This window comes from Channa argus, chromosome 6 (assembly GCF_033026475.1).
Source record: "Channa argus isolate prfri chromosome 6, Channa argus male v1.0, whole genome shotgun sequence".
Taxonomy (NCBI): domain Eukaryota; kingdom Metazoa; phylum Chordata; class Actinopteri; order Anabantiformes; family Channidae; genus Channa; species Channa argus.
This window is the reverse complement of record NC_090202.1, coordinates 27,842,425-27,854,717: the sequence shown is the minus strand read 5'-3', so window position 1 is coordinate 27,854,717 and position 12,293 is coordinate 27,842,425. Positions and strand designations below refer to the sequence as shown.

At 40.4% G+C, this 12,293-nt stretch overlaps 1 protein-coding gene across 3 annotated transcripts in view; it reads left to right on the top strand.

Moving 5' to 3' along the window:
* The window catches only part of si:ch211-137a8.2 (uncharacterized protein LOC777613 homolog), a 29,604-nt gene that overhangs the window by 7,643 nt on the left and 9,668 nt on the right, over nt 1-12,293 (top strand). Inside the window, exons 2-9 of one of the 3 annotated variants that reach the window (XM_067507354.1) lie at nt 5,164-5,394; nt 6,367-6,517; nt 8,080-8,262; nt 8,701-8,835; nt 9,115-9,309; nt 10,162-10,291; nt 10,403-10,552; nt 10,782-10,885. In XM_067507354.1, the coding sequence (XP_067363455.1) occupies nt 5,186-5,394; nt 6,367-6,517; nt 8,080-8,262; nt 8,701-8,835; nt 9,115-9,309; nt 10,162-10,291; nt 10,403-10,552; nt 10,782-10,885 (1,257 nt within the window). In that variant the 5' untranslated portion in view covers nt 5,164-5,185. Of the gene's footprint in view, nt 1-5,160; nt 5,395-6,366; nt 6,518-7,089; nt 7,202-8,079; nt 8,263-8,700; nt 8,836-9,114; nt 9,310-10,161; nt 10,292-10,402; nt 10,553-10,781; nt 10,886-12,293 lie in introns of those variants that run through there. The other 2 variants (XM_067507353.1, XM_067507355.1) reach the window with 2 other exon arrangements.

Sequence of the window (12,293 nt, the reverse complement as noted above, 5' to 3'; positions counted from 1 at the left end):
AGGTTTAAACAACAAAAAACGATTTAACTCGGCCTTATACATTTATATTTAATGCTCTTATAATATTACAGCACTAAAGGAAACCTTTCACAAAAAGAGGGAATTTAGACCAAGTTCAAATTCAGCATTTCCTGGAACTTTTAAAAGTTAAATGTAGCCAAACTAGAACCAAAAGAAGGTGTCCTTTACCATTTTGAGGTATTTCTGCTTTATATTTTCTTTTTTAGCTACATTCTCTGACTTTAGGGTATTTGCCTCTGGAACGTGGTAATTTTACTCAACTACACGTATCTATTAATTGTAGCCACATTTCAGTATCTGACTACAACAAAATACACTTTAATCATCTGACTTTATTAATCCCCTGTGTTAAACATAATTTGTTATAAATGTTTTCTAAAAACTTGTTAAAATCATCTGCAACATTAAAGTGATGAACACATGAATGCATCAATTATAATCCAACAACTGAGGAAGAAGGTAAAACAAACTCTTTTACTCCTGCTACTTTGTTTTCTTTTGTACTTTTTCTTAATTGCTAAAATGTGCAGCTTTTGGGAATCAAGCTACTTTTAGCATTGTACTCAATCCGTCCATTCAGGTCAGCGAATAATGACGCTGTGTCCAAACCTGTGGTGTCACTAAAACCCCTCTTACACATGCACTGAAATCCTGAAATTCTCTGGACTTTATCCAGAGGAGGCAAACTTCAGAGTGAGATGCTCCCAACATTATCCAGACGTTATCCTGTAATTCTGTGCGTAGAGCTTGTTGCTTTGTCCGGAATTGACATTTCTATCAGTCGACTGCAGCGTCTTTGTCTTTTTAGATGCACGGCTCTGATGTGCTGTAACTACAGCCACGATGTTCACGCTGAGCCTGAACTGAAATCGACATGCAGTGTGTTCAATGTCAGATGTTTTATTGTTTTCAACATTGAAATGTTTTTTTACCAAATAAGTGAAAATGTCCCCTTTCCAGTGTTGAATTGGACCTGTGAACTGTCCTCCCACACCTCCTCAGGACAAACATTTCCGCTGTAGCTCAGATGCTGCTGGACTGGTATAAATCAGGAGGATGGTGTTTGTTCAGCTCTGTAGCATATTGTACTTTACTGAAGGTTGGAGCCTCGAGGGAACTTTAACCGACGTTTACTCTCGTCAATTTTCCACCTTCATGGACAAAGAAGTTGTTTTCTCTTCAGATTTCTGTCTGAGAGCACCGGCTTTATTTAAATGAGTCCTGAGTCTCCACTTTTTTCCCTCTCATCTTAATCTTCTCCTCAACTCTGTCTCACTATCAGGTCCAACAAAAGCCAGTTTCTTAATCTTAATAACTTAAATTCAGTTCCTTTGGTGCCACTGTGAATAGCAGAGGAGGTGATGTCCTCAATGTCTCAGCAGGGGCAGGTCTTAATATCACAGTAGAGCTGCCTGTAATCGTTCCTCTGTGCCGACCCGAGTGTGTCTGCAGTCTGCAGCGACTTACACATCACATGCATCAAGTAAATATTATTTGCTGGTATCAAATGACAAATATCTGCAGGCAGCATCAGCAAAAACCACCTGATAAAACGGAGTCAAAGTAGCTTTAAAATCCAACCCAAACACTTTGTGACCTTAAAGTTTTCTCATGTAAGCAGCAGAACTTCAGACGCTGAAGATAACGGTTCCTGAAACTAGATTGTCTTTGAATTCATTGAATTAAAGCAGACCTACAGAAGAGAATCTGATAAGGAAAATGTCTCCTTCTCCACCCACTTGGCTTAGAAATGGCAGTGTGTCTATCTTGAAACAAATTAATCTAATGCAAATTATGGCTGACGCAAAAATGTGTCTTTTCATTTGGGGAAATGTTGAAGTAGCATTTTCAGAGTGTGGTGCTTTTATTCTGATGGATTTCCTGTTGAAACAGGATCTTGAAGAACTGGACTGACTCCGTATTAAAAGTGTGAGAATGCTGTTAATCATTTAACAAATGACGAGAGACTGACTGTGATTAATGTCTCTGAAAATGGGTTTGAAAAAAAATATGTTTTTTTTTTTTTTTTTTTTTTTTTTTTTTGGCCCAGTTTAGGGAACTGCAATGTCAAGAGGCCTTTTGTGTTCGTTTTAACCATATCCACTCTGTTCAGGACCCTGTGAGACAGAAATAGAAGTACTTTGTTATTGTACTTAAGTACATTTTCATGTATCTTTACCTTAAGTATATTTAATTACAGCTACTTTACTTTGGCTTTTTGCTCCACTCAATTTCTAGTCGGTTACAATCACGTCACTTTACACCTTTTTTTTTTTTTTTTTTTTTTTTTAATTTTACTTATTTTTTTATGAAAACGAATAGTCAGCTTCCCCTGGTCTGATTTAATAGAGTTCTTTGACACATTAGCAGTCAAACCGAGCTGGTATGTAGTAATTTTACTGTTTGGCTTTCTGAACTTATTTCCTTCCTCTTCTTCTCATGTTCAAAACACATCAGGTCTGTTACCATCAATTAGTTAATGTCCCCACAAACATGAAGCAGCACTGGTCCACAGAGAAGGACGGAGAAAAAAAAATGTGAAATAGTTTTATTATTTTAAGTAAAATATAAATCATGCTCAATGCTTTTACTAAAATACAACTAAACAATGTACTCAAGTAGAAATTTCAGAGTCTTTATACTTTTACTAAAGTACAGTTTTTGACCAAATGCCATGGATGTGACCTCAGGATGTGACCCAGCGAAGATTGGTCATTTCTAAAAATCTTAAACGATGTGCTGCTTATTGGAATGGCAGCTTTCACGATCAGCAAACATGGATGACGGCTGAGTTCCAGTTAGATGCTCAGTTATGTTAAAGAGAAGAGCGACTGATGTTAGTCTTACTCGGCCGCCTGTTGGTCCTGATATGTGTTATTTTCCTTGTCTAATGTCTAAGTGAAAGCAGTAGTTCATAATTCAGTGTGTTGCTGCAGTAACAGGTCCTTGGACAGGATGCAGTTCTTTGTCTGGTTGAGTAGCTGTAATCCTGCCTTCCAGCTGATGCAAATTATGTTTCATGTGTGGGTCTATGAGCTCACTCCATTCTTCCCATATTCAGATCATGTCTACTCCTGGAAAACTACCAGACACAAACCTGTTGTTGGTGTTCGCCCTCACTCAGATGCAGTTTGGTAGAAATGTGAAGTAATAGTTGACAAAGGAAATATGATCCTGAAGATACTGAGTTTACACAAATGTGTAAAATGTGAACTTCTGCCAGGTTCAGATACCAACACGCTGCCCACAAAAACCCCAGAGAGGACTTGACCTTAATGGAGTCTGCAGAGACGTCTGACTTGTGTGTTACACGGTGGCTGTGACAGGGATCAGCCGTTAGGAGCCAAAAGCAAAAATGGAATGAATGAAAAATAAGGTCCACAACAGTCATTAAACCAGCTGTGTGTGTGTGTGTGTGTGTGTGTGTGTGTGTGTGCGCCTATCTGCACTACAGTGTGTTGTTCAGCTCTGAGCTGCAGGCAGCTGGTGACTCATCAACAGAAAAGATGCTCGCTTCTTTTTTTTTTATTTATTCTGTCTTTGTGTCTGTCTAGTAACGAAACATAATGGAGCTCCATTCACACTTTGAGCTCACTGGGGGGAAACTGTGTGTGTGTGTGTGCACATGTTGAACAGATTTTTATATCTCTGTTTGTTCTCCTGAGACTGAGGTGGTAATTGTCTTCGTCTGAGGTGAAACTGTCTCTGTTCTGTCTCTGGATGCTGGATCACAGAACTCTCCAGAATTTAGCCCACTTCTGAGGTTCCTGCCCCCTCGCGACCCTCCAAACACGTCTCCATCGGTCTGGATTATGTGCAGGACGTTTAAGAATAAACACAAATGCTGCTTGGATTGTGTCTACAGCCTGTTCAGTGCAGGAGATCCACATTTCTGTGTTCATGCTCTGCATTGTGCAAGTCAGCAGGTTTGTGTTGCTAAACTTGTCGGCTAAAGTTTGATAAAAAGGGGAAAAAAACGGGCTGTTTTAAACTATATCATAACTAAAGTCTGCATCTGTCTTATTGTATAACACACTCAGTGATGGGGAGTTTGTGTTGGTTGACGTGAACTTGAGCTTTAGTGATGTCAAAGCCGTCATTAGTTGTTCTCCACCTGCCTCTGAGCTTCTACTCAAATATACATTGTTATTAAATCATTTCCATAAGCACAGTTTAATCGGTGCTAATTTTTAGGAGTAATACTTTGTCTCAGCTGGAGCTGAATTGTTGTCTCTTGCTTAATATTTTGTTACTTCCAGCCGTTTTCGGTTTCTCTCAACTTTCATGCTGTGTTCACATGATTCGTGTAACATTTGAAACCATTTCTCTGTGGCAAAACTTTGTGTCCAAATGAGTAATTCTGGTCATTTAGTGGAGTCACAGCAGGATAAAATATAACCAGCAATGTAGAAACCTATGGATATTCACCCTCATAACTGCAATATATATTACATTGTATATTGTAACAGCCTTTTATTGTGTGAGCAGCTGTATGAAGGTTGTTTTACAGTCAGGACACAGTTTAACTGCTGAACTTTATTCCCACACAGCTGTTGCTCAGGATCATGTTATTTTCTTCCCCAAATCCTCATTTTCACATTCAATAAGAAAATCTCTGGTGTGACAAAAACAAACTCTTGTGTTGATGGAGGCCCCAAAAAGAAGGTGTGGATCAGCTGATCAGCTGCTGAGAGCTGCACACTGGCTGCCAGTGAACTAGTTGTTGAACTCAATGTGCCATGTAAATGATTTCTTTTCATACATGCAAATCTGCTCCTCAGTAATGTTTCTACCATCTTTTGCTTTCCAGCCACTTAGAACATTTCTGGCTCCACGTCGGCAAAGACGCAGAGACACTCGTGCATAAGTTCGTGTGTGTGTTGCAGCAATGTCTGTCTTCAACCAGCAAACATGAAGATCCTGGCCTTTTTCACACCATTCAAACCAAAACCTTTTCACCCAGCTCCAATCCTGACATTGACGGTCCACGAGTTAACGAATGTCCAAAGTGTCAGAGACAAACTGATTTCTTTGAGCCAGTTTATCCTTAAACATTTGAAAGCATTGGTTCTGGTCCTTTGTCGTCCTTTGACATGGGGAGATATTAAGTAACCTTTTAACGTCTGCCGTGTTTCTCAGCAGGTAACTTTGACGTGATGTCAGGATGCCTGGTGTAAAACCAGCCCCTTCAGAAGACCATGGTAACGTCACCCCTAAAGGAAGTGATGTTGTACCTGCAAAGGACGTGATGGACATGAAGTTGGTCATGGATCTGTCAGAGTCTCTCTTTCCTTTTCCCGAGTCTCATCTGGAGGAAATGCAGCGAGTGCACAGCGGCTGGACCCAAGATGGAGACCTGCATGGATGTGGAGAGTGAGTGTCCTCAAGACTCTTTGTTCGTTTGATAAATATCACATATTCATGGTTTCCATAATTCAGTGCTGTCATTTGTCATTTCTTAAAAAGTTCTGGGGAAATTGATTTGCATTGAGAGCAAATCCACCATGTTTGCTTCAGAACACAGAGTCCAGACTCTGAGGACGGGACTATTTACAAATTGGACAGCAGCAACTTACCTCAGTACTGATAATTAGACTGAAACACAACTGTACAGTTGATGAACCGTGACAAAATAATCTTAAGTGTTACAAAAACTGACTTTCACAAAAGGAAATCTGTGATTGTGATAAAGAGTAAACTTGAAGGCTGCATGTTTGTTAAAAAACAATGCAATTTACACTTTTCTGCTGCCTTTTTATTGATATCACCCTTTTATGTGCATTTCTGTGTTGATTTGTGTGAATCCAAGGGTCAAAATGCTCTTTGTCTTCCAAAGTGAATAATAACTTATTTAAATGCTACTTAGAACAAAGCTAGTGGTAAAACCGCTGACGTGACCGCTGTTGTGTGTTAATGAACAGTTTTCACGGTGCCAAAAACACCCAATAAAATTGACAAGTAGAACCGATTTGGACAAACGTATTACACATTTACAAATCTAAAGGTACATTCTCACATGAAAATATATTAATACATGATAAAGTAGAGCAATAGCAATACTAGGATTCAACATAATCAGCTCTGAGCTTTGCTTAAACTCTCTGCCAAGATTGCAGGTTGGGGGTGCAAGGCTCTCCTGTGTGGACTTGCAGTAGCCAGGTTCACCAGTCTGCTCCCAAAGCATCCTGGATAGAATAAGCGGTGTGAGAACACTTCTGGGTATTTGATCTGTACTTGTTTAGGTGCAAATTGGAACAGTACTTGGACTTGTGAAACATCATCAGTCAAAGTCAGAGAAGAACGCATATTGAGAAACTGCTTGTGTCTTTGTGTCTGTCTTCCCAGGTTGGAGCACAGGTGGATCCTCTGGCATGAGTTTATGAAGGAACACGCCCACCTGGACGCTTGGCTGCAATTGGCCGAGCAAGCAGTCACTTCCTTCAGCTGCACCTGTGTCACCTACATTACCGCTAAGGAAGAATTGAGAAAGTTTGAAGTGAGGACAAATAAGACACAAACGCATTCAAAGTAAAATTTAATTGAGCTTGTGTATTACGCGTTGCAAGTCAACATAAAATGAACTGAATACATATTTTTATTTGGAAGAAATACACTTTACAAAGTTTTTCGTGCTCTTTGCCTGTGTTGTGTTTTTTTTTTTTTTTTTTTTTTTGACCACATTTCATTGAATTCTCAGCCTTAGTTTTCCACATGCACTGCCCTGTGTATTTGTTGTGCTCTAAATCTCTTCTGTCTTGTACGTCATTGTGAAAACTGGTGTGTGTGTCCTAAATCTCAACATTTGTCTTATGACTTGCACAAGTAAAGGCCAACAAGGTTTGGGGTAAAGTTGGGCTAAAGTTCAAGTGCATAATTCAGCTGGACTGTAAATATCAGTTGGCTTCTAGCTGTAAAGCTTGATGAAGGCAGTATTTATGTGCAACCTAACGGGTCTTACCACCTTAAATCAAAGTGGGTGTGATTGTGCAGCAGAGTAGAGCACACGTCCACTATGACTAAAGCCTTGTTTGTTCAGTATTAAACTGGTTGGCTGCTGCTGGGAAATCTGATCCTCACCTGTCCTCTTCACAGCGAGGCAGCAGTCGCAGAACTTGACCAAACGTTAGTTTATCAGTCACCTTCTGTTGTTTTATTGAAGCTGCAGGTTTATGAGTAATCTGTAAGTACAAAAAGCCTCTGCTACTTGCATTAGCTATGCTTTTTCACAAGCCAAATTAAATAAAAATCAGTTGGGTGACTGATCAGTGTGTCCCAGTTAAAATGCTGATAAAACGAAGTTACTGTATAAACTGTACTTACTGCTGCTTTGTTATTGTATTAAAATTACTCATGATGTAGGAATCAGGGGTCTACAAAGATCAGGCATTTCAAAACATTTCAAAGCAGAACTTTTTATTTTAATTTGTATTTGTGTTTTTGCAGATGCTTATCCAAAGTTAGTAAGGAGCACACATCATTGGCACCTGATGTTCTGTCTTGTGCAAGGACACTTTAATATGTGGAGGAACCTGTTTTATCTCCTGAGCTAAAAAAAAACATTCAGACTCTGCTGCAAAGATGTTTTTGGCAATTGACAGAGTCATGTTGTCTGCATAGAACATGATCTTATGATTAACTATAAAGAAAATATTATAGTTCTTTGGTACTAATCATAACAGTTTTTATAATATTCACTTGCTAAGAAATAACTTTCAAATTTTACGTAGCATGAGGTTTAATTCAGAGCTTATGGTTTTTTTAGGTTGTTTTATTCCTCTGAATTTTCACTTGTTTGGTTTTTTTAGGTTTTAAATTGACTTTGAAGGTAAAATATCTGTACAGCATAAAAATCTGATCTGGTTAAGAAGCTGTTTGATGGAAACAAGACGTGTTCGTGTTTTTTTTTTTTTTTTTTTTTTTTGGAGAATGAGCGATGAACTGACCCACACGACCATCTCTGAAAGGCTGCACTCGGTTTCTTAGACCTGCAGTGGTTCAGATGGGTTCGACTATTGGCACTTTAACATGCAGTTGTGTATTTGTCCTTTGTGTGTCCAGAGGTTGCGGTGTGAGGCAGGATCTCTGCTTGTCCAGCTGGACGGTCTGACCTGGAAGAATCGAACGCTCACTCAGCTGTTTCAGGGCGTCATGCAGGCTCGACTGCTGGCAGCAGCCAGGGATTGTGGGCAACGATGGGATAACGTGAACGCGAAACTGGAATCCACCATTGGAAGACTGAAGGTCAGAGTCCCAGTCAACCTACTTGGAGCTTAAGAATGTATAATAAGCAGCATTTTTGTTTTTTATTTCAATCTTCAAAAAGCAGCAAGAATTAAAGTTCTGTATTGAGAAGATGTACTAATACAAGTTTTAGTTGCTAAATGTTTTGACACATTTACTCTGTGAATAGAGATGAAATCAGACGACACCTCTGCCTCAGTCAGGAAACAAATCTATTTAATGTTTGAATCATACTTGCCTATAAATTATCAGCGGATTATTTTATGTACGTAAATATGAATGTTCCCTCTTTGCACTAAACACTTCAAAAAGTATTTTCTTGAATGACACTTTTATCCAGCAGGTTGTTTGGTGCTGTAAAAAATGTTGTCATTTATTAACCTGCAGTCACTAAAAGTGAATCGGTAATAATTTGAGGACGGACTATGTCTCCCTCAGCTCTTTGTCTCAGAGTGGGAGGAGTTTGAGGCAGAGGGGGAGGAGCTTGTACTCTGGATGACTGACCTGGATGTACGCCTGACTGAAGTGGATCACCTGGATGGAAGCACCTGTGAAAAGCTGAGACGACTGCAGGTGCGTTTGTGTGTTAAACGACTAAATGCTCGACCTGAGGAGGCTTCAGTGAAAACATAAGAGCCTTGTTGTGGTTGATGCCATATTTACCATCTATGCTGAATTTTAATTTTTTTCTACACTATGTAACAATTAGTTTCATCTCCTTTTTGTCTGCTCCACACAAGGCCAGTTTTTTGCTGTACATTTCTGAACATTCAGAAAAAAATTGTCGTCAGAGTCTGCAGCCACGTTCCCTCAACTCGTGTGTATTTACTTAGTGTTTTTGTGTGTGTGCAGTCGTTCCAGCAGTGCGTTTGTGTGAACTCGAGCCGTGTAAACGCCCTTCTGCAACGCGGCGAGGAGCTGATCCAGCACAGCGAGTTGACTGATGCTCAGCATGTAGAGAGTCGGCTGCTGGCGCTGCTGCGGCGCTGCAGCCACATCTACAACAACATAGCACGAACACACACCCGGCTGCTCAGCATGAGACTGGTACACACACGCAGACGCACACGCACGCAGACAGACAGTACACAAATAATACATGAAATGAATGTACTTGAAGTTTGCTCAGAGTACACAAACCTACGTGTTGTAGTTGTACAGGTATTTTCACAAACTTTGTACAAGTAAATTCAGATCCTGTACACATACATGTCAGACCTTCAGATGGATCCGACTTTTTTTGCTCCTACCTATATTCAGCCACTCAAGTCACTGAATATCCAGTGTTCAGTCAGTACTACTGTTTTAGTCGTACTGGCTCATCCCTGTGATTTATATTCGTGCTTTTCTAAAGCCTGAGGATTTGGGAGAAGCAGACTTTCATACAATGGCTCAAATAATTTCAACCATTTGAACTTTTCCCTACACTTCGCATAATGAAAGTCATTCATTAAACTGTCAATGTCTGTCTTTCACACACATACCTCTGCACCCTGTCATGCATGAGGATGCCATGCAGCCGTTTTCAGTAGTCCAGTAATGTCTGCACTCTGCACTCTAACTCTGCACAATGATTAAACACGCTTTTATACAGTATATTAAACTAGATGCCCCCTTTTAAAAACCTTGTTATTTGGAGTACTTCTGCATATTGAATGAGCTGTGTGTCAGTGGCGGCTGAGACCTGCAGGGATGTGGACATTGGGTGAATCTCAGATTTGGTAGCACCTTGACTGTTTTTACTATTTCTTTGTGCAGTAAAGCAACAATTAGCTTTATGTCAGAGCATGTTAATAGTGTATGAGGACTTCTACTGCTTTGTCCATGGCCCCTGTGAGCATTGCACTGTATGTAGAATTGTGTGCTGCTTGTCCTCCACTCTTTGTCGTCCTGCTGCAGGTGTTTGAGGATGACTGCATCCTGTCCAAAGCGGCAGACTCTGGTTGTCCTTCAGAAAGTCTATTGGAGGAAGAGGGAACACTTAGTAAAACCAACCTGGAGCTCCCTGCAACTGCAGACAGTCCTAAAGGTGAACAAAGATGTCCAACAGTCCATCAGATAGAAAGTAAATCTGTATCTGTCCAAAGTGTTTCTCTAGATTGTAGCAGGTCACTTAACCCCACCCTGGCTTTGCCTTCAGACCCACATTCCACCTTTCAGCCTCCATCTTCTCCGACTCCATCATCTCCTACCCATGAGCACCAGGGGCTGGAGTGGGACCCCTCAGTCGATATTGGTCGTTCTGTCTCCTGTGACGACGCCGACTCGTCGTATTTCAGTGCCAGCACAGGTAAGAAAAGATGGAGCAGTTGACACAAAGCTTCGCTTGCTCAGCTACGTTCTGCCAACTAAGAAATGAACAGTACTTTGCTTTCAAACCTGTTGTATTACCTGTAACAACAGAGATCTCAATACAGAACTTTCATTTCATTTTGTCCTTATCCATCTGTTGTGTATCCGATAGTGTCTGTAAACATGATGGATGATTCGTTTTGTGAGTGATGGGTGTGTGTTTGCAGGTGTGTGTCACAGAGACGGCCTGAAGAGGCAGAGCTACCTCAGTTCCCTCGGCTCCCAGTCTGACTTCAGCAACGACGCAGCGAATCATGACGACGCAGACCTGGTGAGTCTCTACACGCACACACACTGAGGAAAATAAGGATCCAGGTTTGGTCTGAAAACAGGAAGTAGTGAGTGTTTGTTGAACAAAACAAATCACAGCAGTATTATGTTCAGTACTGAAGCTTCTGCCACATGTTGCTCATGTCTAACGTTTTTCCACCTGTAAAACCTGTGAGTTAAGACGAGAGCTGCCGACCATAAGTAAAGTGACATTGTGTTTACTTGTAGTGAAGGTCAGTTAGTTTGGGCTGTTTCAGTTTGTTTCCGGGTTAAATCTGTTCAAACATAAAGCATCAATGAATAACTGGGTTCCTCCTCCACTGGCTCAGTTTGAACTGTGTGGTGATGGAAGACGCGGTCACATCCTGTATGTCTCAAGTGTCCTGTACTGCATTACTGTCACTCCTGTATTCCACTGCCATAAAGTATCAGCACTGATTAAAACTGTATTTAATAAAATAATCAAGTACATAGCAAAGTCCTCAGTCATAAAAAGAGTATCACAAATGAGAGAAAATAGAAAAATGTCTGGTGCAGGGCAAATTATATCATTATTTGGATGTAGTCGGCTGAGGTGGAGCTCCCTGTTTGTCATCCAGCTGATTTTCTTTCAATGATAGGTTTGTAGAAAGTCTGCAAATGGTGAGAAATGCAGTCCCAGGTGCTCGAACGATTATTAAAATGGATGACAGTTAAGTGGTGACAGCCCGACTGATCCCCTCTGCACCTTTAACTCACACAATGTTTTTCCTTCAGGGATTAAAGTGGAGGATGCTGGTAAAGATGGACCAATATGCTTAATCAGTTCCTCCTTTGCCTCCACATACTGGACATCTGTCCTGGAGGACAACCCTTAGTTCTTTTTTTTTTTATCATCTTATGCAGCCGACTTTCTTTTCTCGTTCTCGGGGTGGATATGAGTGACATCAGAATCTCATATCTACAATTTAAGAGACAAGTTCAGGTGAGATTCACTGTTTGCCTGCATTTATTCTGATGCTGGTAACAGTCACTCAGCTCAAGTCTGAAGTCTTTGTTCGATTCAAGTCCACATCTCTATCTTACTCTTCCTGTTTTTATTTGGGCAAAAAAATCTGTGTCAGAGCTTTGGGACAAACTGTTTGAATTTAAGAAATACATAAGCATAACATAAACTAGCTTCTTTAGACTGTGAAAGCTGCCTTGTGTTAGGTCCAGGTTTAGTCAGACTGTTTTGGATTTGCCTGCAGGCTTTTCTCATATAAAAGCGGATTAGAAGCCTGGTTACACGTAGACGCGGCAGAAGACGTTTGTCTCATGACTTGAATCATCTGCTGCAGAACTCTGCATTAATAAAATCAGGATTAAACGTGTGTTGTACAGATTGATTTTGTGGAACATAATGCATAAGTATTGTTTATTATAAAAAA